The 27,237-nt window shown below is 44.3% G+C and overlaps 1 protein-coding gene across 2 annotated transcripts; it reads right to left on the reverse strand.

The window, feature by feature from the left end:
- Positions 1 to 1,709: 1,709 nt before the first annotated feature.
- On the reverse strand, positions 1,710 to 25,575 carry NEU3 (neuraminidase 3). Of its 2 annotated transcripts, XM_043580239.1 has the most exons (4): positions 25,418 to 25,575; positions 17,140 to 17,258; positions 12,378 to 12,589; positions 1,710 to 7,118 (listed from the first exon to the last, which is right to left on the reverse strand). In XM_043580239.1, the coding sequence occupies exons 1-4, from the start codon at positions 25,573 to 25,575 to the stop codon at positions 6,039 to 6,041; spliced, it is 1,569 nt and encodes a 522-aa protein (XP_043436174.1). In that variant the 3' UTR covers positions 1,710 to 6,038. The 2 variants fall into 2 exon arrangements, with proteins under 2 accessions (XP_043436174.1, XP_043436173.1); XM_043580238.1 differs by lacking the exon at positions 17,140 to 17,258.
- Between the last annotated feature and the right edge of the window lie 1,662 nt (positions 25,576 to 27,237).

Genomic DNA, 27,237 nt, shown 5'->3' on the forward strand with positions numbered 1-27,237 from the left:
TGTGGTACCAAGTAATCCAATTTTCTGTGAGGATGGGCATTCATATTCTTTCACTTGCAAGCTGTATACACTCAACTCAAACTAGCTTCAGAGATAAATAAAATCAAAATTAAAAAAAAAAAAAAAACAAAAACACTGGGGGCTTATTAGGTCCCATAACAGGGAGAAGTCTAGTAGATACCATTAGGACAGTTTCTGCCTGGCTCCATTCTTTCAGGCTTCTCCTGTGTTCAGGTATTCTCCACCCACTGAGGAGAAGCCAGCTGTCTGTGATTCCAGGTCTCCAACCTCACATGTAAATGCTCCCAGTGGAAATAGTACTTGTCTTAAATGGTACTCGTTTCCCTTTGGATATGCTATTACTAAATAGCTAGGAAGGTGTGTGGGGGTGAGGAGGGGAACCTGATGAAGTCAGTAAAACTCTGGGGAGGTTTAAAAATTAGAACTCCCCAAAGGTGTAACCATTTGACAAAGTCAAATCTATGGCATCAGCTCTTCTATACTCCATTTTGGGATAAGGGAATCTTTTACAATCACTGGACTTATTTATGTTTTATATACTATTTATGGTGCTTGAAATGCTCAAAAGGATCAGCTATACTAAATTTGTAACTGATATTTCTGTTGAAGGCAGTTTAATCAAATTTGTTATTGTTTAGATATTCAAGAGGCATTCAATGTGTTAGTGAATACGAGTTTGAAAAATTGAGCGCTGAAGTTCATGGAGTAGCGCGTATTCCTCTCAAGCCCAAAGGTCCCCAGATGTTAAGCAATCTAACAAAACACACAAAAATAAAATCGATCATTGGATTTTTAAAAATGATATAACTATTATAAAACTATTTGTAAGGGGTAAATTAGCAGTTCTCTACATTTATTCTTTCAACATTATATGACTCTTTGTGTTATGATGAAAGAGATGCCCATTTAAAACTTTTTCAATAGTCTATTTGCTTTAGAAAGCAGAGAACAAAGTTAAGTACGAGTCATGAGTTAAGGTTATCACCCCACTTCACTGAGGTATTTGTGGCCTCGCCAGCTACAATTTGGTATTAAAAATCTCAGGGTGTTTTGCAAAAAGACGTAAGATGTGCAGTGACCAGCACCGGGGCTGGTGTCAGATGGGGTGATTCTGTGTATCCCAGTTCCCTCACTTAATCACTTAGTAGTTACTGTGTAATACACAATCTAACCAGTTATGGTAATCTCTGCCCTGTTTCCCCCCACCCCTGCAATAGGCAAGTAACTATGTTTCAGTGACAATGTGTACAATACAAGATAATTTTTTTGTATTTTTTTTAAGGTTTATCTATTTATTTTTGAGACAGAGACAGGGTAAGCGGGGGGGAGGGGGTTGGGGGGAGAGAGAGAGAGAGAGAGAGAGAGAGAGAGAGAGAGAGAGAGAGAATCTCAAGCAGACTCTGCACTGCCAGCACAGAGCCCAATGCGGGGCTCAAACCCACAAAACTGTGAGATCATGACCTGAGCCGAAACCAGGAGTCGGATGCTTAACCGACTCAGTCACCCAGGCACCCCAAGTACAAAGATTATTAGTAAAGCTTTCTGAAAGTAAAAGTCCTTAGGAAAAGCAAGAAAAGTCCTTAGGAAAAGTCAAATCCGTTTTTCAAAAGAAGTTGGGTACAAACTAGACAGAAATATTAGGATAATCATCTCACTGTTCGACAACAACAAAACAAACAGCAGTCATTGGAATTAGGCTCTTTATTCATGTTGTTTCAGAGTCCTGGTAGTTTCTATGGTACGGAGGGCACTTCTGGCACTTGGTATCACGGAGCCAAGACATGCTCAGACCACACTGAACCAGAGCACCCCCCTCTGACAGGCAGTTATAGACACTCCAATCAAGGACAGAAGGGAAATACCACTGAAATGACAACCCCAAGTCAAGGCTTAGCTTCAGTCTTAGGCTGTCACCCTGGGACATCTGGGCTGACCTGGAAGCAAGCCAGCATAGAGAAGACTAATTTAGAGTGAGTGCTCAGCAAGTTTAGAACACTATCCAATCTACAGGGGATACAGTATGCTTCTCCCTGTGGGGGAGCTTGCCCTGGCCTTGTCTCTTAGCTCCAGAAGGCCAAGGATCTTTGACTCATTTATTCCTTCAGTGAAACTTTACTGCTGTCTGTTCTGTGCCAGGCTCTGTGACAGGCCCCATGCCGGGTGCAGAAGACAAAGAGAAGAATCGGACACAGTCCTTACCTTCAGGGAATTCAGAATAGAAAAAGCATATATTTATAAAGCAACCATTGTGATTCAAGGTAAAAAGGACAGAGGGAGGATTCATAGAGCCTTGGCCCTCAAGGAATTCAGAGCCTCGCAGAGGCCTACAGGGCACAACAACAGAAATACATGGCAAGCTGTGGTGATGACCAAAGGGAGGCTTCCACTGTGCACTCTGGCAGCACAGGAGAGGATGGCATGACATCTACTGACTAATGCAGTAGGGAAAACTCACAGCCTACTGAAGAAGCCTGAGCAGCCTAATCTGGCTGAAATGGAAATACTGAATCCTACTACCCTGGAAAGGAGGCTGCGCAGCCTTAGGCTGACTTCTATGGGTCCCTCGGGCTACCCAACAGACAGGGTGCCATGTCTCTGATCTGTGGCTGCAGTTGCATGATATCCCATGGATACGAAGGGGGGATTGGTGACCAGGAGAAACAGGTCCAAATATAGCATCCAAATAACGAGGGCCTGAAGTACATAATAGTGGCCTAGGAGTGAGGGCATCAGGAGTTGGGGAGCATGAGCAGCACCAGCAGGTTGAAGGGATCGGAAGATGATCTGGGTACAGATCAGCAGCAGGAGGTCCCTACCTATGCTTTCCTGCACTCCCAGGCATGGGCCATGTGTACTGGATGGATCCATTCTAAGGGTCCCAAGACAGGGTGGGGGGACATCTACAGGCAAAGGACCACAGCCTCTGTAGTCCTCTCTTCACACTTCTAGATTAGAGGCCTCCAGTCTGCTGTCCTCTTTTCTTCACAGCTGCCATCACCTGCCCAATATTTTTCATTCTACCAACCTGAAAGGGCTAGAAATGGGCTTAGTTAGGATACCAGTATCATGGCATTGGACCCAGGGCCCCAAAGGCTTGGGTAATTGGCACAGAGTTGGAGTGCCTCCAGCTGTTTTTGTTAGTCACGTGGAACATGGACAAGTTGAGCCAGCTTAAAGTTACAGGGCTGGGCAGGAACTTATCTGTAGCCTAAACTGTGGGCCCATGCAGGCCTCCTTCCCTTTCCATACGTGTTGGAAACAGCTCCAGCCTGTTATCATTTCTTCTTCACAGAGGCCTCCACCTACACCATCTCTCCAGCCTCTGTCTCTATCTGTGCCACATTCTCTCTCTTCCTTAAGGTGCCAGGACTCCTACCCTGCTGCTCTTTTGCTTCAGAGTCACCATTGCCCACTCTTTTCCTCTTCCTAATCCTCATTCTGGATTACTTCTGTAATTGGATTACAAATGTCGGATTACCCAACCCTCTTTTCTTGCTATTCCTGAAATATACACACAGGCCCTTTGCCTATGAGGAGTTTCACTGCTAATCACTAAGGAGAAGCAAACATGAAGCAAAGGGGAAGGAGAAAGGGAAGGGCAATTCAGAGATGGAGAAGACATCTAATGAGTGCTGGTACTGGACAGCTGTGGTCCACACTGGCATGTGACTGAGGTCCCTCCTTGGATGGTTCCAAAGAAGTCTTGATATTTTCATTTTCTCCATCCCTTAGACCTTGTTGGAGAACGGAGCCACCCCCCTGTTCCCATCTATTTGGGGATGGTGTTCAGGAAAGCTTTGCAGAACAGGAAGTTTCTACTACTACTCAGGAGAGGGTTGCCCTTCCCCAGCTCCTCCCTATACCAGCAGCTCTGTCACCCCCTCCACTGCCATCTCGACAGAGGTCTTCTCTGACAGTGGGATTCATATGAAGGAGAGATAAGTATTCATTACCCCACCCAACAACTGGCAGCCCTACATGCCAGACAAAATGTAGACACCCTTTAGCAGGCGATGAAGAGCCACAAATAATTTTCAACCAGGGAATGTCAATAGGAAGCACCTTACATTATGCAAGGCTCTCAAGAATATTTAGGTAAATGTACAAATGAGTGAGTGAATGATCATAACTGTGTGCTGGGAGAATAACTTTGACAAATGGCTGAGAGGCTAAGGGAATTTTAAGAAGTCACTCTAAGCCATGGACTTAAGCCATATGCAGGAGTAGGTGAAGTTAATCTCTGCTTTCATCCTGCACGACTCTTCCCCATAGGACTGGGGCAACCGCCAACCCCTAGCCTCCTAGGCTATGCTCCAAGACTAACACTTGCTCTCTGGGCCATTACTCAGCACCAAATATAGTTCTCTGATACAAGGTATTTTTCTCCTAAAATAGGGAGGAAAACCAAGTATCTCATGATAGAATTTCTGTTACAATAATAGGCTATGGGGAAAGAATCTAAAATAAGAACAACCAATCTGGTATCATCTGAGAGACCCACCACTGGCAAAGTTTAGCCCCAAACCTATCAGACAAAGAGGCAGCCCTACTCCACAAACAGTATTTGTAGCAGGTCCAAAAAAACAGGCCTGATTCAGAGGTCTGAGGTCCAGAGACCTTCCTAATGGTCTTCCTAAAGACATCCTCCATGGGTAAAGAAGTGGCTAGGCCAGAACAACATTCTGAGAAAAATGGGCCTGGGGGAAACCCAGAAGCCTGGTCAAGCCCTGGGGCAGATGACTCCAAGCACAATGAAGATGCAACTAAGACAATAACATCAAGAGCTACCATCACCTCAACTCAAAGCCCAACATCTACAAACTAGCTGCATTGATCTTCTTGAATTTTCTCCCACTTCTAGCCCCATAAACTGTGAGCTCCTTGAGGGCAGAGACCATGGGAAATTCTGTCCAATACTTTAAAGTCCTAATCCATGTCCTTTTCTCATCAGGAACCATCCTAGTAAATGAACTTCAGGTTCCTCTTCCATAAAAGTAATGCCATCAGAAACAGTATGTGCACCTGGGTGGCTCAGTTCGTTGAATAACTGACTTTGGCTCAGGTCATGATCTCACAGTTTGTGAGTTCGAGCCCCGTGTTGGGCTCTGTGCTGACAGCTCAGAGCCTGAAGCCTGCTTCAGATTCTGTGTCTCCCTCTCTCTCTGCTCCTTCCCTGCTCATGCTCTGTGTGTGTGTGTGTGTGTGTGTGTGTGTGTGTGTGTGTGTGTCTCAATAATAAATAAATGTTAAAAAAATAAAAAAAATATGTGCCATTATCAAGGGCCACTGGCATTGAGCTTCTCATTTTCTACTTAGGGAGTAAGCATTCCAGATAAGGAAGGAAGATTGAACACAGCTGCAAAGCTGGAGAAGGTAGGTGACCTCATGATCCTACTGTTTTGCCCAATTCCTCTAGGACAGAGAACCTATAGAGTTCTAAACATGATTAAAAGGGTGTGTGTGTGTGTGTGTGTGTGTGTGTGTTTGTTATTAAGAACAGAACAAAACATCCAGATCTTCCTTCGTGCCAGAACACCTGCTTGTAGCCTCACACCTGGATGAGTGGTGAGTCATTGGAAATGATGAGTCCTCTGACTTCCCTTTTGAGATCAGAGTCTGCTACGGAGCCAGCATTTGCTGATCATGGAGCATGCAGACACTCTGTCTTTCCTAGAAATGAGAAGAAGAAAAATCCCAGAACCAACCCTCTCATTTTACAAATGGAGACCTGATGCCCAGAGAGTTCAGGTGATATGTTCAACATCCCTCAGCAAGCCAGTGGCACAACCAGGACCACATCATGGTTTCCCAACTCATAGTTCTTTCCACTGTAGTAGCTATAGAAAAATTTTCATTTTGCTCCTTGGAGGAGAAGGAAAAAAGGTAGGGAGCACAATATTAAGTTTTTGGATTCTCTGTAGGCTTCAATAACTTCTGTTAACCTGGCCTCCATTATCCTGGCTGTGGTTGCCTTCTGTGGTTTCCTTTCCATGGAAAATTGGGTCCTAAGTCAGTTTTTAGCTTTCAATTGGCTCAGGGTTCTTATCAGGGCTGGTGAAGTCCCCATGCACACGGCTCAGGATCTCTCGGTCTGTAAACAGGCGGAAGGCAATCTGCTCACACTCTCGCTTGGTCCCACATTCAAACAGACACCCAAACAAGCCCTCCTTTTCCAAAGCAGCCAAATCAGAGTAGCCACAGGGCCCGCAGTGCAAGATCCAGGGGTGGGACCAGCAGGCAGCATCCAAGGGGGTCTGATTGAGGTAGATGCCTAAGTTGACCCTCCGCTTCTTACAGGTTGGGTGTGAGTACAAGAGCCATGATTCAGACAGTGTTCCAGCTTCTTGCTCTAGCCTTAGTGATCTGTCCAGTAGAGGGCTCTGCTGAATGGTAGAAGCATCTTTGCCATTAGGGTCCTGGCACCCACGTAAGATCTCCGGGGGCCGGAAACTCACCACACTGCCTTGGCAGCCATGCGGGGGCTCACAGAGCTGTCGGCTCAGGGCTAGTCTCTGAAAGCATTCACCACGGTCATCGCTGAAAGCCTCCGCCCGGCACCTGTTTGGTGTCCGGGCACTGCAATACAGCACGGGGTTGCCATCCCTCCCAGTCACCTCTGCCACTTCGCACTCCACTGTTGCCATGGGCTGAATGAGCCTGCCGTGGTGCCATGTGGCCCCTAGGTCATCACTGTAGATCATCAGGGAATGAGGCTTGGCTTTACATGGTAGCCGGAAGCAAAAGAACCAGTAAGGGATGTAGTAGGCATATGCAGGGATGACCAGCCTCCCCGACTGTAGCTGGATGCCATGACCTGGGCCCACAGCGAATGTGGCCCAACGCTTCACCTCTGCACCAATAACCTCTTCAGTCAAGTCCCTCACCTCGCTCCATGAACAGCCAGTGTCTCGACTGCAGATGAAGCAGAGGCGGGCTGCATTCCTGCCTGACATGACCTGCTGACGCTCGGTGACATGGCCTCGCACACAGATGAAGAATAGGTATACACAGCCGCTTTTCTGCTCCCACACAGGACAGGGGTTCATGGTCCGATGCCCAGGTAATGTGGCCTCCATCAGTGGCTCCAAAGGTCCCCACTAGACAAGGGGAAGGGGGAGAGAGCAGGAGTGAGAGACTAATAGGAATACATGAGGCTCATTAAAAGCATTAGTCTTTTTCAGTGATAAGAAAGAAATGATATTAAAATCTATGAAATCATGAAGGCTCAAGTATTCACTAAATTCTCAAACATTACAGGATGATTTATAAGGCTGGGAAGAGGCAATGCTAGATATTGTATAAGCTGTCCCCTCTGTCTAGAACACTTCCTCACTTTGTCTAGATGCCCAATTCACCCTCCAAACTCAAAAGTCCCCTCCTTTGTAAAGCTTTCTATGAACTTCCTCTGCTCCCCTCCTCTCACCAAAGCAACTGGTAGCTTCCTCTCTGTACACACAGAAGAGTTATAGAACTTATTATATAATAATCATCCTTTTTTATGTGACTGGCTCCCTTCCTAGATTATGAGTCTTTTGAGGAGTGCCCAGCACATGATAGGAGCTAAACAAATATTTTTTAAAAGAAAGAAAAACCAAGAAAAGTAGAAGGAAGTAGAAAAAAAAAAGAAAAGAAATGAAGAAAACTAAAGCAAAGTGGACAAATATGAAATTTAGGCAAATAAAGGGAAATTTAAAACAAAGAGTTTTTCCTTCCTCCACTATCCTGGGGAGGCAATTCATAACACTGGCATTAAAAACTCAAGCATGGAGTCAGAGATACCTAGTTCATCACTCATTGTGTGACCTCAGGCAAGTTACTTGAACTTAACTTTACCTCAAATTCTTTATCAATGAAGTGGAAAATGTAACAACATGCTCACACAGGAGTTGCTGTAAGGCTAAAATGAGATAATGCCTACTCAGACATATTACAAAGAAAGGCCTAATCTCCTTAATAGATTTTTAAAACTGTATTATAAATTGGTAAAAAAAAAAAAAAATTCCAGAAACCCATCTGAAATGGGCAAAGAGGAAGACCAGACAACTCACAGAAAGAGGAAAAAACAACAAAAACATGTGCAACCTCACACATAAAACAGAAAAGCAAATTAAAATTAAAATTGATGTAGTACCTTTCATCTAACAAACTGGCAACAGCATAAACTTTGACAATATTCTGTTGGCAAAAATGTGAAGAAACAGGTACTCTCTTATATGGACCAAAGTGTAAAATGCTTCAACATTTATGTAGGGCATATCAAAATTCCAGATGCATTCATCCTTTCCCAGCATGCCTAATTCTGGGAATTTATCCTAAGGTATATCTGCTCATCAAATTAAGTATATACAAGATTACTTACTCACTGTGGCATTGCTTGGAAAAGCAAAATATCATGAACCCAAATATTCATCAACAGGGGACTGGTTACATGAACACACAATGCAAGAGAGGCAAAAAGAAAAAGGAAGGCCTCTACACCTTGAGATGGAAAGATGTCCCTAACATATTGGTAAATGAACAAAGCAAAGTACAGACCAGTGGATGCAGCATGCTACTTTTTGCATCAGAAATACGGAGGAAAAGGGCTTCCTGTAACAGCGACCTAGGTAATTTGAACCAACATTTCCATTGAGACTGGAGACGACAGATAAAATATTAAGACAAAAACATCTGGCTAAAAGCATCAGGGAGGAAACAAGACAATGAGGAATTATAGGCCAAGAACCGAGAGAAGTTCATTCAGAGAGGTTGGCCTGGTATTTCAAGTCCTTTTTCCTCTCAGGGTATCTCTGCTCATTCTCAAAGAGATAACTGAAAAGCTGAGAAGCTGAACAATTTGTTTGACAGCCTTATGGGGCTAGGAGGACACAAATTTGGGGCCCTGGTAAACCCCCATGCTTTAAGATGGAACTTTAAAGAGCTAAATGCAGAGCAAGGGTGAAACTGAAGTAGACTAGCCTTCACAACCACCACTCTAGAAAACTGGCTGGCATTATCTCCTGAAGGGGAACATAAACATACCCTATGATCCAGTAATGACATTTCTAGGCATAAGTCCAGCAAAAATGCATGCACGTATTAGCAAAAACATGTACAAGAATATTCAGAGAAGCCTGTACACAACAGTTCAGATAAACCTCAAAAATACTGAACAAAAGAAGCCAAACATAAAGAATAAAGATTAAAAACAAGCAAAACTAAACTCCAGAGCTATAAATAAGGATAGTAATTATCTCTGGGAAAGAGAGGGGGCATAAGAGAAGGTTCTGAGGTACTGGTAGTATTCTATTTCTTGAGCTAAGTGATGAGTCCACAAGTGTTGGCTTTGTCAGTTCACAGAGCAGACATCCATGTTTTGTACATTTGACATTTATGTTATGTTTTCTACATATGTGTTACCACTCCACATTATAAACATTTTGAAGAGGAGCATTGGGGTGCCTGGGAAATCTTGTCACACACTACAACACAAATGAACTTTCAGGACATTATGCTCAGTGAAATAAGCCAATCACAAAAAAACACACCTACTGTATGATTCCACTTACACGAGGTATCCAAAGTATCTAAAAACTCATAAAAACAAGGAAGAATGGTGGTAGCTAGCAGATGGGGCAGGGGGAAATGAGGGTTGTCCAAAGAGTATAAAGCAGCAGTCTCGATGAAAACGTTGCAGAGATTTGTTGCACCACAATGTGCCTATAGTTAACAAAACTGCAATGTACACTTAAAATGGTTAAGATGGAAAATTTAGGTATATCCTACTACGATTAAAAATTTTTAAATGTTTATTTATTTTCGAGAGGGAGAGAGACAGAGTGGGAGCGGAGGACAGGCAGAGAGAGAAAGGGAGACACAGAATCTGACGCAGGTTCCAGGCTCCTAGCTGTCAGCACACAGCCCGATCCAGGGCTCGAACTCACAAACCATGAGGTCATGACCTGAGCCGAACTCGGGACACTTAATGACTGAGCCACCCAGGAGCCTCTATCCTACTACAATTTAAAAAAATTTGGGGGGGGGGGGGCACCTGGGTGGCTCAGTCGTTTGGGCATCCAACTTCGGCCCAGGTCATGATCTCGTGGTCCATGTTTAAATAAACATTAAAAATTTTTTAAATAAAAAATATATATAATGTATTTTTTTAAACCAGCAAACGTGAAAAAGATTAAGAGGTTTTACCTGATGGTCTACTTAACATTAGTCAACTGTATTATGCAGCTGCCAAAAAAACAAATGCTACTTTATGTATTAAAAGACTGCATTAAAAGGATAAAAAACAGGATAGCCACCTCATTGCTGAGCTGGTCAGTCTATCCTTGGAGCCCTGAATTCAAAGGACCATTCTTTGAAAAAGGACACTGACATTCCAAATCAAATCCCAAAGACAGTAATCACAGCTTTCAAGGGCCCAGAAACGAAATCAAGACTGTGGTCTTAAGAGCCACTAAAAGAATGAAGCTGGCAAATGCCCAAATCAAAAGACTCAGCATGTATGAATACTGCTTTCAGGTACATCAAAGAGCATTCTCTGGAAAAGGGACTTTCTATTATGTATAGATCGGATGTCCCAGAAGCTGGAACAAGACCAATGGGTAATTATAGAGAAGTACAGTTTGTCTCACTCCAAAAACAAAAGTTAACAGTTGCCACAGGATTAAGTTCCTCATCTGAGGAGTTGTGTAAGCAGATCCTTTATAGAAGATGACTAATGTTGAATTCCTACTATGCAATTGCTATTATTAATTACATTTTATAGATGATGAGACAGAGAAGAGTCAAACGTCCCAGGTCACATGGCCAATAAATGGTAGGTCTTGCCTGACTCCAAAGCCATGTTCTTAACCCCTAAGATATTAGTAGCTACCAAGGGAATACAGAAGATCTCTTTACTGGGAAAGAAGCTAGGCTGATGATTCTTCTAACTTCAAGATTCTACAGACAGATAAATCAGAGAATGGAAGGGATAAAATACAGAGAAGGGAGAATGAGTTCAAGTGGACACATCTGTGAACGTTTCTGAGGTTACACAACAAGCATGGTCCAGTAAAAAGTGCTCAACAGCCTAACTGTTTGCAATAGAAAGCAGGGCAACACGACCGCAGGCAATGCCTGTCCTGGAGGGAATAAAAAACTAGAACTCCAAGGTAGGCTGCCCCGCTGGGCCTCTCTGGAGGCCAATGATACAAGCAGAGGTGTGGTCCTAGGAAGCAGCCATGAGGAAGGCTCATGACAAGATGGGTGAAAGAGCAGGGACTGAAAGTTCCCTAAAGTAAAAATCATTCCCACAAGGAGATGTGAGCGAGTCATCCAGAGCAGAGACAGGGGTTGCTGGCAAGGCCCACATTCAGCAGAAAAGCATTTGCGCTGTAATAGCAAAAAAAGAAAGAAGAAAAAAAAAAGTCATCCCTATGAGGTAATGTTTTCATGGTGATATCTCCATGAGTAGAAAACCAGCAGGATTAGAGTGCCTATTATAAAGATATACATGTTTGTTTACAAAAGGCTCTCAAATCCATGGTCTCATCTGATCCTCACTTCAACCAGCTCTGCAAGAGAAAAGAAAAACGGGATCTGAAATAACCCTATACTCACAGGCCCAATGAAATAACCCTATACTCACAGGCCCAAGGCCAGCAATCATTCTTTGCTCTCGAAAAATGCAGTAAAAATGTGCTACTTAGGGGCAAGGGCTCCATCCCCACCTCTGCTGCTTAGTAGGTGCGTGTCTGAGGCAAACCACTTTTAATCCCATTTCCTCCTTTACGATGGGGATAGTATGCACCTCACATAAACCATGCAGAAGGGGGAGGAATGTTGTTATCCTTGCCCCCACCATCTGCTAGTTGTCTTGAACAAGCTACCTATCTCTTGGAATACCAGGATCCCTGATCAGAAAACTGGACTAACGATGCTTCCTTCCTTCCCTGGATGACTTATAAGAACAAAAGAAAATGTGAATGAAAAACACACCGCATGTTAGCTGAATTTGAATGAACCGTGGAGGCCTCTGGAATCAGAGATGGAATTTAAAGCCTGTTTCTGCTGTTTTATTACAGCTATGTGACCGTGAGCAAAGTGGCAACCTCTCTGAGCTTCAGTTTCCTCATCTGCAAAATGTGACTGACAACCGTGCCTATGTCACAACAGAGTGGTTATTGAGAATCTAATGTGCACCTAGCACACAGGAAGTACTCAGTAAGTGAGAGCCGTTGCTTTTACTGTTTCTTTTTTTCTTCCTCATCTCCCACGCAGGGTTCTTCCAGCACAGATGGGAAAGGGCACAGGCCCTGAAGTGCTCTAAGCAATGTGGAGAGAGATTGAGGCTGAGAGCCAGATCTGGGATGAGGAGTCACCTGTACCGAGTGCCCAGTCCTCAACCCTCGCCTCAGCACCAGGTGGAGAGCATCCTCATCCCTGCTCGTGGAGCGCTTCTCTGCAAAGGCCAGGAAGGTGTGGGTGGGGGGGATGTAGAGCAGGGCTGGGATCCGGTAGGTGATCCCTCTCTTGTCTTCCTGCTGGAACAGAGGGCTGCTGAAGGAGCACGATGTCACTTCTTCCATGACCTCTGCAAGGATAGGAGGCAGCTAAATGTGGGGCCATACCCAAATGCTGGCCTGTGCACAAGTTCTGCTCTATCATTCTATTTCTGAAGATCACACACAGGGAGGCACGGACGTACTCAAACGTTTACTTTTTTGTCCAAAGGTAACACCATGGTCTCAATAGCACAAAGCAAGCAATACGCATGCTCATTGAACAAATCTATCCTCCACACTCTGGGGAAATCCTATGCAGCCTGTGTCAAGTATGTCTTTATGGAGATTCTGCATGGGCTGCTGCCAAGCATCCAGGGGTATTACCAGCCTGGGTGGTTTCCCATGTCAATTTCTGTGGAGGTTTTCAGGCCATTCGGATAATATAAATATAAATCCAAATCCATATGAGGAAAAGCCTGTGGTTAAGAACTCTCTGGGGCAACTTTCCCCCTCTGTTAGAGCCTAGGATAAGAGGCAATCTTTATCATCTCTCTGTGTCAGCAAAAAGAATTCTTTTTACCTAGTCCACCATACCAGCGGGTGCAGACTTTCAAGGGACCTAGTTTCACGCAGCGATCTTAGTTCCGCTACACCATGTGGGCCCACAGTTTCATTCACTGCAACAGCAGGTCTACTAAAGCCCAAACTTCCAGGTAAGTGAGAGCAGCAAACATCCAGGGCAACTGAGGTCAGGTTAAGGGGCTAACTAGTCTGGTTTTCAGTTTACTCTTGGCTTCTAGGTCCCTGGGAATTTCTCTTACTTTCTTGCAATTTCAGCTATAAAGGACTTTATTATATTTTATCTACAATGTTACAGGTTAGCTAGCCTGTCATAATGCTGAAAATGTAAGTCTGCAGGTACACTTCTCAAAGAAATCAGGGGTTCTACTGCTCAGAGGCCCAAAAAGGGAATCAAGCCAGACAGAAGCAGGCTTAGAATTTTTTTATCTTTCACTATCTGTCATTCAAACCCTTTCATATAAATCACTTGTAAAAATTATCAGACTATAAAAATGAGGCCCAGAAGGCCTTATTCATTTATTTAGTAAATACTTCTGGGTGCCCACTCCAAGTCAGGCCAAAAGGTAGGTGCTGAGGCGACAAAAAGGAATCAGAAGTCCCTGCCCACATCCAAGTGAGGGAGACAGACATACAGGGACAATTACAGTATCATGTAATAAGTGCCACATTAGAGGTCAACATGATAGCGTGTAGGAAAACAGAAAAAGGATCTGTCTAGATCAGGGCAGTGGAGGGTTTCTGGAGAGAAAAAAACTGAGTCAAGTGAACTCCTGCCTCATATCCTTATGCTCTGTGCCTAGAACATTCTTGTTTCACATAACCACAGAGTTCACTCCCTAAACTCCTTCAGCCCTGTTCCAATGTCATCTAATCTATGAGGCCTTTCCTGACAACTCCCCGGCCCCTCTCTATCCCCTCTCTGCTCTCTTCTCCATGCCACTTATCATCCAGATTATACTTATTTAATATATACTACACAACAGAAGCTCCATAAAGGGCAGGGATGAGTCTGTTCTATTCACCGCTACACCATTATACCTGGAACCATGCCTGGTAATTGATAGGCACTTGACGAATTATCTGTTGAATGACTGAATGAATGAGTGAGCTGGATCTTAAAGGATGAATAGCGAGTCAGCCTACTGAAGGGTGAAAAGGGCAGAGGGGGTGAATGTGAAAAGCCTACAAATGATAGAAAACAGTGAGCTGTGGGGACTGTCGATAGTGCAGCATGACTAGAACAGAGTGCAGAAGTGGGACTGAAGGGGTCAGCAGAATCCGGGTCCTGGGAGGCCTTGCTACCTTATTAGGGTGTTTACCCCACAGAGAGGGAGCCACTCAAGAGTTTTTGGCAGAGGAATGGCATGATCAAGTATGCATTTTAGACCAATCTCCCAGGTAGCCTGTGGGCAATAAACTGAAAGAAAAAGTTGCACTGCTTTTGGCCACAGGTGCCTAGTGTCAATCAAGACAAACTTATCCAAAGGCATACCAACGATTCACTTGGTCACTTGTTTCTAACTTAAAGAAAGAAGAACCGTGACTCACTATCATGAGAGGAATGGGGAGTTAGCCTCCAGAGTCCAGAAGAAAAGCCTCCTCCCCTCACTCCCAATTCTGTGCTCTCAGTAGCAGAATTGAAAAGCAAGTGGGAATTGTCTTCTTCACAAAGTACTAGAGCATACCTCTCTCTCCTCAACTCAGGCTCTCCTGCCAGAGAAGGTCAGGCTCTCCTAAGTAAAGATCTGTCCTTGAGCCAAGCTGGCGTGATGGTTAAGAACATAGGATTAGGACCCCACTAGGACTACCTGACTTTGGGCATGTTATTTAACTTTCCTAATGTTTCAGGATCCTCATATATAAAATTCAGTAGAGTTGTTGAGAGAATTAAGCTAAAAATTAAAGTGGCTGTTACAGAGCCCATGCCATAGTATGAGCTCAATATATGGCAGTTATTATTTTTAGACTGTCAATCACTACATATTCTACAGTTGACTGTTGGACAACACAGGGATTAGGGGTGCTGACCCCAACTCTGGGGGGGGTATAAACTTTGTGTATCACTTTTGACTCCCCTCAAAACTACAAATAGCCTACTGTTGACTGGAAGCCTTACCAATAAGATAAATAATTAACACATATTTTGTATGTATAGATGTATTATATACTGTATTCTTACAATGTTAGAGAAAAGAAAATGTTAAGAAAATCACAAGTTATAGAAAACACATTTATAGTACTGTACTATATTTATTTAAAAAATGCTTCTTTAAATGAAACTGCAATTCTAAGCTGTGTTGTTCAAGGATCAAGGGTAGTCTTATTCCTTGAAACCTGTGGATGGTGATGATGATGATGATGATGATGATGATAACCTTTACAACTCTTTCTTTTTTTATTAAATTTTTTTTTTTCAACGTTTATTTATTTTTGGGACAGAGAGAGACAGAGCATGAACGGGGGAGGGGCAGAGAGAGAGGGAGACACAGAATCGGAAACAGGCTCCAGGCTCTGAGCCATCAGCCCAGAGCCTGACGCGGGGCTCGAACTCACGGACCGCGAGATCGTGACCTGGCTGAAGTCGGTCGCTTAACCGACTGCGCCACCCAGGCGCCCCTACAACTCTTTCTTAAAAGTATTTAAATCCGTCTATGCCTCTGGGAAAGATTGTCTTTAAACTCTCATGTGCCCACACATTAATTACAAGTGAATACCACACTATTAATGATCAGTTAACACATGATTATTAGTTCACACCCATGAATTCCCTGGGTGATAACAATAAAGCAAAGAATAGGCATGGAGTGGGGAGGAGCAACTAGGAAAGAGGAGAGGGAGAGGTAGTGGGGACAGCACCAAAGCGGAAGCACAGCTTCTCATATGGGGCTTGATTCACATCCCATCTATACTTCCGTGTGACCTAGTGCTAGTCACTTAATCTCTCTAGGTCTTGGGACTCCTTTGCTTGTAAAATGTAGATAATACCTATATAAGATGACCAATATGAAGAACTACTCAAAAGTGCTTTATAAACTTTAAAGCACTATATAAGTAAAAATATTAAAACTTACGATGTCTTCACAATTTCACTTATGGCTTTGCTATCACTATAACAATTAGAATCACTATTATTAACTTTTTGTTAATTATGGTTATGTTGATCATGGTGACGACAGTGGTAAGCAGCATAGATGACTCTGGCATTGAAACCCAAACTTTAACACAAACCATATACTGGGAACTAAGGATAGAGAAGGATTAGATACAGTTCTGCTTTGGTGTTGTTCATGTTAGCAGAGAACGCAAGCTATTAATTGCTACTCCATATAATCCTCCCCGCTCTCTTACTGGGAAAGAGTATAGTGTAGCCTGGACTTTGAAGTGTAATGTGCTTTGACACTTACTAGCAAGTCATTTTATCTCTGAGTCTCTTTTTTCTGACTTGTAATGAGGATAATGCCACCTATTTCTCAGCATAAAAGAACAACGTAATTCCAAAGACTCCAGTTAATTCAGTGCAGCAGGCAGCCATCGGTGAACCCCAGAAAGAGGCCTCCCTAACTCATTTATTTATTCCTAACAATTAATATTTAAAAAGCACCCATCCTTTGTCAGGCCTGTTGAGATCCAGCACTCCAAATCCCTCTCATTGTACACATGGGAAAACTCAGGCCCTCGGAGGGGAATAAGCTTATATTAGGCCACTTAAGTTAGTAGCAGCAAGCCTGGACCAAGATTCAGGTCTCCTAAGTTGCAGCTCGGGACTCTCTACAACCCATACAACCCTTTCTGGTAAGGGCTGCCCCTGACTTGGTTCCCTTTCATCTCTAAAACGGTAATTCTACGGTTTAGGTTTGGCTTCGTTGGAAGGAAAACAAAAATAGACTAGCCAAGAATACTCTCTGGCCATGTCTGAATTCCTGGCCCACTGGAGGGCTCTGACTCAATATTCCCCTCAGACTGGATTTCCTAAGCCCAGGCGGTGCCGCCGAACCTGTCCCCACACTCAGAGTGCCCCACTTTTCGGGGATCTCTGCAATGTCGCAGCCCCGCTCACCTTCACGGGACCCCAGCTCCTCCATCTCTCTCGGAGCAGAGCTGGGCGCCGGGCAGCTCTCAGGTCTCGGACACCGAAGCGCGGGAGAATGAACCACGCAGGGGGGAGAGGGAGAGAGACTGCGGAAGACACGGAAGCAACACGAAAACTGAAAACAAAAGGGAGACACGGCCACGGAGAGAAGGAAACGCCGACAGACCCGGACGTCCAGACTACCCAGCCGGGAAGCCAAGGCGGGGACGCGCGGAGGCGGCAGCCGGCCGGCGGTTGGACCCGCTGTTGGCCGCTGCCCAGAGTCGGCCCCGCCCCCATGGGACGGGCCCAGGCGAGGCCCCGCCCCCTCGCTGCCCCGCCGCCACAATCCTTTTTCTCCCGCGCCCCTAGCCCAGTCCCAGACACCGTGTGGACCTGCCCCTTGCTCTCCCCGACCACCACCAGCTCCAGCTTAGCCCCGAGACTGGCTTTGGCTCAGGCCCTGGGCCTACCTCTGCTCCCGTGGGCCGGGCAGCAACCTGGCTCCGCCCCCCACCCTTCCATTTCCTCCCCCTTCATCCCTCCCCTCAGTCCCCTTGCCCCACGCTTGTATCTATTGGTTGCCTGTCAGCTCATAGGTATCACCGCCTAAAATTTCCCCGAACAGCCTGGGAGTCCAGCAAAGGTTCCGGCCCGCGAGAAAGAACTCCACAAAAAGAACCAGAGATCCAGCGCATTAGACGAACCCCTCCCCCCTAAAAAAATTAAAATTATATGTTATTTTATACGTGTGTACATGATTATATGTTGACAAAATAATAGTATTATAATCCATTGAATAAAAACCCATGAGTTCATATTGACATAATTCTATAGAATTCCAATTAATAAACGTGGACTCTGCTCAGACGATTTGAACACAATATAGCTTATTCTGAACACCTGCTTTTCTTCTGAGTCTGGAATTTTGGTACATGCCAGGCAGAGGGTGCCGACATACCAGTCCCCAGATTCCCTAGCCAGAAACATGGTGCACATGCTGCATTTTCCTTGCTGGGGGAAAGTGTGCTTAGTGCAACCCCTCAGGAGAAGGAGAGAGCATACGAAACACACATGGATTCCTTCAGACTCCACTTGTGTCTTTTTCTCTTATGATCCAATGTGTCTTTACTACATTGCTGTGAGTGCAACTATCAGGCTGAGTCCCATGAGTCCTTCTAGTGAGTCTATGAACCTAGGGGTGGTCTTGGGAACCCTTAACCAAATACCATATATAGTTTTAAAACTTGTAAAACAATACCATATAGTGTTGAAGAAAATGCATAGGAATAATAAATACTAAATTCAGGGGAGTAGTTACTTCTGAGAGTGCAGGGAGTAGGACATAATTAAGGATACCCAAGGGACTAATTTTTTAAGGTGGTTCATTTTTATTATTCTGTAAACCTTATTATTTGTCTAAAACATTTGTTTTTAAAAATTGGCTCCCACAAAGTCCTAGGGCTCTTCACCCAGACTTCTCCAAACTCACAATCACCAGTTCTGTAGATCAATCACCAAGTCAATTTTAGAAAAATATCTAAAGCTAATGCCAGATTTCTGTCAATTCTTTGACTGGTGGTCTTGGTCTTATGCCTGAGACAGTGAGTTGCAATCTCTATATTTGGAGGCGATAAGATCTTGGCTCAAACCCAGACTTCCCACTCCCTACCTCAGTGACCTGGGCAGGTTATTTAACTCCTGTGCCTCAGTTTTCTCATCTGTAAAATGGGCACTCTTGGCACTCATCCTCATTCATGGCTCAAATGAAACAAGTTTCACTTCCTGTAACCTCCTAGGCCTCCATGTTAAAATAGTTACTCCTCTTCCAACCATCACAGTACCTTACACATCACTTCTGATGAATTTTGTTTGCCACTCTATTGGCCACCCTGATTAATCTGACAGAAATGGGACTTAATCCATCCTAAAAGGATAGTATCAACAAAACTCCAAGCAACAGGATGAGACCAATCTACAAAACTGACCTTACCCATACCCAAGGGCCAGGGCTCAACTAGGTAGAAAAACAAACAACATAAAAAACCAAACAAACAAAAAAAACCAAGAAAACCAACCAACCATAAGCCATCAAGGTCTGCTTTAGAAAGCTGGGTGCCATTCTCTTATATCTGTATTGACCTTAAACCCGGCCTGAGGCATTAATCTGGGTACAGAGAATGTATTAGTGTTTGCAGACTCTACCTGGGCCCACAAGGAAGTCAAGGGCAATTCTATCATCCATAACCACATTGGCCAGTGAACTGAGGCCCACCCAAATGCCTTCCAGGGCTGAGGTGGTATCATTGTTGCCTTCAGCTAAAGTCAGGGATGAATTTCATATCAACATTTCAAACAGGATGACCCTCAAGATAGGATAACTTCTTGCAGAACGTGCATAAATAAATCAGCCAACCCTCCGGGAAGTTCCCCTATGTAACCAAAGGCAGCTTCATCTTGGAGGAATCTCTACAGTCATCTGAGGGCTACATGATCTAATGGTGGTTCTTCTTTAAACACTTGAAGGTTGCTTATAACCCTCCCTACGGAACAAGGCACGATGTTTTCAGGGAGGGGGCAAGTTAATGCCTGACTTCCACATAGAAGGTATAGTCCTGAGGTCATATGTGATACCCCTGTTTACAATTGTTGGGACCTCCTAACTGGGACCTATTACCACTTAGGGGACACAGGTTGACAGTGTCACTAATGAGGCCTCCTGGTACCTGGCAGGCTTCAGAGTCCCCATCCACTTAAGTATGATTGAAACCAGGCCTTATTTTTGGAAAGACGGTCTGATGGCAGTTGGCCCAAACTGTCCCATATGTCCACACCAACAGTGAGGTGGCATTTGTCCACCCCATAAGGAAACAGCAATAGCTACAAGAATGGGGGTGACGGAGACATGTAGAGGTTGTGCATTTTACAGAGAGGAATAGGAACTGCAAGTGCACCTGATGTTTCCGATAGACTCCTCAGTAGGTTAAAGGGAATGACTATCAAATTGTGGTCAGAGCCATCTAGTGGGGGATGTCAAACCAAGTAGTCAGTCAAGTTTATGGAGTTTGCAACAGCTTGGTAGAATTGTACTAGGCCATTTTCCTTTCAGAGAAAGGCTCTAGAGGTGACTCTTTTTCCAAATGTCATGATCTAGGACCATGTCAAACCCACGAGAGAATCCAAGTGCCCGAAACAGAATTCAATGAGAACCAGAATTCGATGTGACTAGGCTGCCACCTGGAAGTTGTAGTAACAAGGTGGGCCTGGGGATGCTGTTAGGGCAAATATAACATCATGCCTAACAATGGTCAGGGCTGAAAACAGAATTTTCAGGATAAATCTACACAACACTCTCCAATCCCTCTCATTTTGATCATTACACCATAAGCAGCTATGAGAGTTAATTTTATGCATCGATTTGACTGGGACACGGGGTCCCCAGATATTTGATTAAGCATTATTCTGGGTATGTCTGAGGATGTTCCTTGATCAGATTACCATTTGACTCAGTAGATCCAGTACAGCAAACTGCCCTGTCAAAAATAGGTGGGTTTCATCCAATCTGTTGGAAACCTGAATAGGACAAAAGTTGGGGTAAAGGAGAATTCACTCTATCTGCCTGTCTTCAAGCCAGGAAATGAGCCTTTTCCTCCTCCTGACCTGGAACTTATACCATCAGTTCTCTTGGTCCTTAGGCCTTTAGATTCAGATTGGAACTACACCACAGGCTCTCCTGATCTCCAGCTTGCCAAGAGCAGATCCTGGGACTTTTCAGCCTCCATAATCACGTGACCCATTTTCTTATAACACATCTCTTAATATATTCATGAACACATTCATTCTTTTTTTTCTGGAGAATCTTAATACTGCAGTAAAGACAAAGTGACCACTTTCTGGGGACAGCCACATTCAGTGGCCAAACTGCTTTACGAAGGTGTATTGACCAGGACAAGGTAAGTGAAGTAGTCAGAAATCTTGTGACTGTAGGCTGTTTTTTCAGTAGGCTGTCCCAACATTCAACAATGTGGATGGAGGAGTGGAAAGTCAATCAAATACTTTGATTATCAGCCCTCTGCTGTTGAGTGGTTTTCACAATAAAGATTCACCACCGTCAGAATGTATGTGGTCAAGGAAAACAAAATCATGAGACAGATTAGTTTCAAGATCAAAACAGGGTAGAGTTGGCTGATTGACTAGAACAGCAACACTGTAACCTGAAAAAGTATCCTGTTAAAGCACTATTGGTAACCTCAAGAGGGAACCAAAGGCCTGACAGAGTTAGTCAGCCAGAAGTGGATGGAGGCCATGCCTGGGCTATGTGGCTTCACTCATGGCTAGACTAACAGGACTTTTTTTTTCCTTTTTTTAATGTTTATTTATTTTGACAGAGAGAGAGACAGAGCATGAGCAGGGGAGGGGCAGAGACAGAGACATAGAATCCTAAGCAGGCTCCAGGCTCTGAGCTGTCAGCACAGAGCCTGACGCGGGGCTTGAACTCAAAGACTGCGAGATCATGACCTGAGCTGAAGTCGGAGGCTCAACCAACTGAGCCACCGAGGTGCCCCTAGACTAACAGGACTTTTAACAGGAGTCACAAACCTGGCATGTAGTGGTAGCCTCTGCACCAGAAGCATAAAACTTTTACTCTGTGCCCAGGCTATGACGGTGCATGTAATGTCATATCTGGTATGATGATGGATACAGGCAATGATGGTGGCAATCTGAGTGGTTACAGGCTCCGCCAGCAATTTGATTCCAGTTGGTCTTCAGTGAATAAGCCCCCACTGTGAACATCTACATGAGTGATCCAGACAGTTCAACTAATAGCTGCAATTCATTTTTAGTTTGTGGCCCCCAAGAGTGTCTTTAATCTGACAGTCTATGTCTGCCAAGTGATAGACCATAGCCCGAGTCAGTAAAAATATAACATGTTTGGTCTCTAAGGAATGCTTAGGACGAGGGTCATAGCCTTCAATTCAGCCCATTGTGCTGACCAGCCTTTACTGTAGTCAGTTTCCAGAAACATCACTTGACATCGACAGCTCTTAACTTAGCTGGACCATAAGTGAACCAGGCTCAGGCATCTGACTGGGAAAGTCTCTGTAATCAAGGGCCCTTTTGAGCCAGTGGCTTTGCTTCAGGCAGCTGAGTCTTGGAATACAGTCTTTCCAAAGGAGTGGGTATCACTTTTTCAAGTAAAACTAAGATGGGCAGCGGCTGCATCCCCAAAATGCATCATTTCCATTTGACTAGGGAAGGCTGGTGGGCTTTTTGTTAATTTCAAGTTTGAGTTCGTGTAACCCAAAGTGGGGATGTTAGGCCAGGTACCAGGCTTCTACAGGTCGGACGTCATTTCAACAATAGCTCAGTAGTAGCCTCCCAGCTGTCCAAGTTTTTCAAAGGGTGTACTTGGTGCCTGCAAAGGATACGTGGCACTGCTATATTGGAAATGGGCTGAGAACTCCAGCAGTCACCAAGTTCTCACCTAACTAAAGCTGTTGATTTTCCTTTCTCACCTCTTAGGATTCTGTATTTTGTTATGCTACTCAAGAGGAAACAGGAATAACTTCTCTATAAGCAGTAGTCCCTGAATGGGAGACTTGCAAACTTTCACACTTCAATTTAATGTATAATTGCTGTCAATAACACATTACTGTGAAAGCCATACAACAGTAACACTGAGCCAGTGTAGAGGCTCCCCTACAGTTATTTAGTTTTCCTTTCCTACTACAGACTTTGCCCAAACCCTGCCAGGTGAAGTCCAGCACTCCCCCACTCCCCCCACCAACTACAGGGACTCAGACCAAGCAATCTGAGACCGATATTGCAAGGCACAGCCACAGCCACCAAGAAATCATGTTCCAACCCAAGAGTTCGAGGAAGTCACAGGAGTAGGAGAGGCTAGCCTGCAGGGGGCAGCTGGGTCAGCAGGAAGGTCTTTTCTCTGACTCCTGCTCTGGGGTCAGTGCTGCCTTTTCCCTAGTGTACCTTTTGGCTCTGAGGAGCACCTAGGGTTCAGGGGCTATTTTTTTGTTTGCCCACCTTGCATACTACCATGATCTGCCCCACAGTCCTTGGTACTTCTGACCATTCCTGTGCCCAGGGCTCCCTGTGCCCATGGGACCAAGTAGGATGGTGACTTAGATGCTTATATTCAGTAGAGTTGTTAAAAGGGAGTCCCTCTCCTCCTCAAAGATCCCCAACATAAATAGCTTCTTTCCTTAAAACAAAGGGAGAAAAGGATCAGGGGTTATAGAGAGACTGGCCTTGTGCCAGTAAACAGGGTCATGTATTTACTTTCACTTCAAATGGCTACCTGCTTGGTCATAACAAACTCCTAATATATTTGGTCCATTCAAACTCTGTATCTTTATTGCCATTTATTTCACCTTCGGGGAACCCTCTACTCATCAGCCACAGCCATAGAGCCTTCAGCTGGGGCCACAGGCTTACTGCCTTGTTGTCAAAACATTCTTTCCTCCTCCTGTCCAGAAAAGAGTGAACAACAACCTAAGTACCATTTGGGCAATGTGTTTCAATCCTACCTCTTGCTGTTTTGCCTCAAAAATTTCATTAACAGGTGGGACAGTGAAGGACCCTTACCCACTTGCTCAGCAGTATTTCCTACCAGACCCCAGGTTATTTTCTCACATTCTCTCACCCGACCCATGTCCTTTCTCTTGTAGAAAGCCATGGCTACCTGTATCCTGTCCTTGTTACCCAAACTGTCAGAGTAGCCTATGAAAGGGCTACAATTCTATCCTACTTGCAACTAACAGGTTAGCCTACTATTTTATCATGGATACTGGTAGAAGACATGAGACTCCCAGATCAAACACAAAGAACTTTTACACCTACAGGAAGCAATGTGAGCAGGTTTGTGCTAGTTCTTCAAGCCCCCCCTCCCCAACAAAAGTGACTTGGGGTAGGTCTAGATAGATGGATGCCTACACATGCAGGGGGATGTGTCACAGGAAAAGAACGCTGAGCTTGGGAGATTCAACATTTTTATAGTGCAAAGTAGGGAAGAGACATTACTTCAATTCTCAAGATTGCTTACTGCCAGAACACTAAGATATGCCCCAGGAAGTGGTCAGGGTCTTACATTCACATGAAGTGAGAACATGCAGGGGTGCTCAGGGCTCATGGTAGATTGCTTCTCCTAACAGTTCTTCATTCTCTAGTGGGTCCCCTTTAACAGCATTATAAGCCAAATCCAGGGAACTAAGAGCTTGAATACTACTCAGTATTCATCAATGGTTTCCCATTGTCACAGGGTTTGACACAGGGAACTCTTCCCAAAGGGCCAGAGCTCCCTCACAGCAGTCAAGACCCCCTGCAAAAAGTTCCCAGTCCTTTACTGTGGTCTCTGAACAGATCTAAGCTTGGCCTGATAAATTGTAGGAGGGGTTTGGCTGTTAAGACAACTCAACAGTTGCCATTCTTCCTTAATAGGCATTCTGTACCCGAATCCCTTCTCTCCCAAGCAAACTAGCTGAAGTTTAGAAAATTCACCTGGTTTCTACCCACAGAAGTAAGGGATTTCCCTCTTTTCATGCTCCTGTAGGGGTGTGTCTGTAACTGCTGTCTGAAAGGAGGAACCTGCTGCCCACTCATGATGAATATTAGTGTCACTAGTTATAACAGGGTGGAGAGCCAAGGCTGCCAGATTAGTGAGGAAATCCATTAATGGTGGGATTCACCGACTGGAAAGTAAGCAACAACCAGGGCACCTTCTGAGCAACTACCTGCCTCTGAACCTACTTTCCCAGTACTCAGAGCTTGCAACCATCTTCTCCAACCCTATTTCTAACAGGGAATAATGTATTTAAATGTATTTATGGATTTCTGGAGGAGACAAGATACCAGAACAGCATGGAAGTTTTTTTTGTGTCTCGCATCCGTGAAATACAGCCAGATCAACACTAAACCATCTTGTACACCTAGAAAACTGATTTGAGGATGAACACAACAATCTGCACAACATGAACCACAAAATTAAGCAGGTACGCAGCGCGGACAGGTGAACTGGGGAGGAGAGAAGCCGCAAAGGGCAGGGAGCTGTTTTTGCTTGAGGACAGAGAAGATGAGGAAGGGGGTGGGGAGTATGAGAAAAGCACCCTCCCCCCAAAGCAGCTGGAGAGAAAGTGGAAAAGTGGAAACAGCCGCAGGGACTTAACTAAAAAAGGGAGAAAGGAGAGGGTTTAAATTTCATTAAGGCTCTATAAACAGGGGGAGCAGAGTCTGAAACTCCACAGCTCAATACCTGGTGGTGCTCTGGTGGGAAGGGCGAATCTCCAGGAGCAGAATAGCGTCCGGGAGGTCCACGGGCCACACAGAGAGAAGCAGTTCCATTGCTGGAAGGACATTTGGTAGAGACTGTGTGGCCGCCTGGTCGCAGCAGACCCCAGAGAACACCCACATTCGCTGGTGCTGGAACAAGGTCGTTAAGGGTGAAACCTGGTACCAGATGTATGTTGTGATTTTCCATAATCCCTGAAACGCTGGTGCTATATGATCGTGTTAACTTTTTCTGGGGCAGGCTGGCACCCAGTTGCAGTCTCCGGGCATCGGCAGCAGCACAGTCCTGCGAATATTCCTGGGTGTGGCCAGCACTGGCCATTGCTCGGTGAGACCCTCTCCCAAAGGATCTGAGCGGGTCAAAGCCACAGTCCCTCAGAATTGAGGGGTCAGGAAATACAGCCGCATCTGAGATAAAACCCAGGAGAGAGGTGCCTCCTGGCAAACTGAAGGCTTGGTCACAGACAGTGTAAAAGCAGGGAGTGGACAGAAGCCGGAGACAAAGGACGGGTGTACGATTGCTGGTTGGGGAGAGCACAGAGTTCCCACACTTGAGACTGAATAGCTGGGCGAAGCCATTTTCACTCCTCCTGCGCATGCGCATACCCACCTACAAGCACCATAACAATGCACCCAGTAAGGTAAGCAGTGCCATCTAGTGGAGAATGGAGCCGTTTAAACTAAGCCCCGCCCAACTGGGCCAACCTTACTTTTCAGGAACAACACAAATCTCGCCGCCTGCTTAGTTTATGGACTATAAAGTGCTTCATAGTTTGACCTCTAGGGGAAAACAATGTAGTTTCAATCGTATTTCAGTCTGTTCACTGGTACATCTATTCAAATTTTTCTTTTTCATGAACACAGGAAGAGAAAAAAATTATTTTTATTTTCAGTTTTTATTAAAAATATTCTTCCTTATTATTTTCTACTATATTTTTTACTTTTTTTTATATTTTTCAAATTATATTTTACTTCCATCATTTCATTTCACTGTTACTCATTTTCTCAAATTTTCAAATGTTTTCTTTTTTGTTTTTCTTTTTTATCCTTTTTTCCCCTAATCTATTAAACTCTTTTCAAGAACCAGACCACAACACACCTAGGATCTATATTATTTATATGATTTTGTGTGTGTGTTGTTTTTAATTTTTTAATTTTTTTTTACCTTATCAATTCCTTTTCTTCAAAATGACGAAACGAAGGCATTCAATCCAAAAGAAAGAGCAGGAAGAAATGACAGCTAGGAACTTAATCAACACAGATACAAGCAAGATGTCTGAACCAGAATTTAGAATCGCGATAATAAGAATACTAGCTGGTGTCAAAAACAGATTAGAATCCTTCTCTGTGGAGATAAAAGAAGTAAACGCTAGTCAGGATGAAATAAAAAATGCAATAACTGAGCTGCAATCTTGAATGGATGCCACAGCAGCAAGGATACGAGGCAGAGCAGTGAATCAGCATTATAGAGGACAAACTTATGGAGAATGAAGCAGAAAAAAAGAGAGACTAAGACAAAAGACCACAATTTAAAAATTAGAGAAATCAGTGACTCATTAAAAAGGAACAACATAAAAATCATAGGTGTCCCAGAAGATGAAGAGAGAGAAAAGGGGTAGAAGGGTTATATGAGCAAATCATAGCAGCAAACTTTCCTAACCTGGGGAAAGACACAGACATCAAAACCCAGGAAGCACAGAGGACTCCCATTAGATTCAACAAAAACCGACCATCAACAAGGCATATCATAGTCAAGTTCACAAAATACTCAGGCGAGGAAAGAAT

This window comes from Prionailurus bengalensis, chromosome D1 (genome assembly GCF_016509475.1).
Source record: "Prionailurus bengalensis isolate Pbe53 chromosome D1, Fcat_Pben_1.1_paternal_pri, whole genome shotgun sequence".
Lineage (NCBI taxonomy): Eukaryota > Metazoa > Chordata > Mammalia > Carnivora > Felidae > Prionailurus > Prionailurus bengalensis.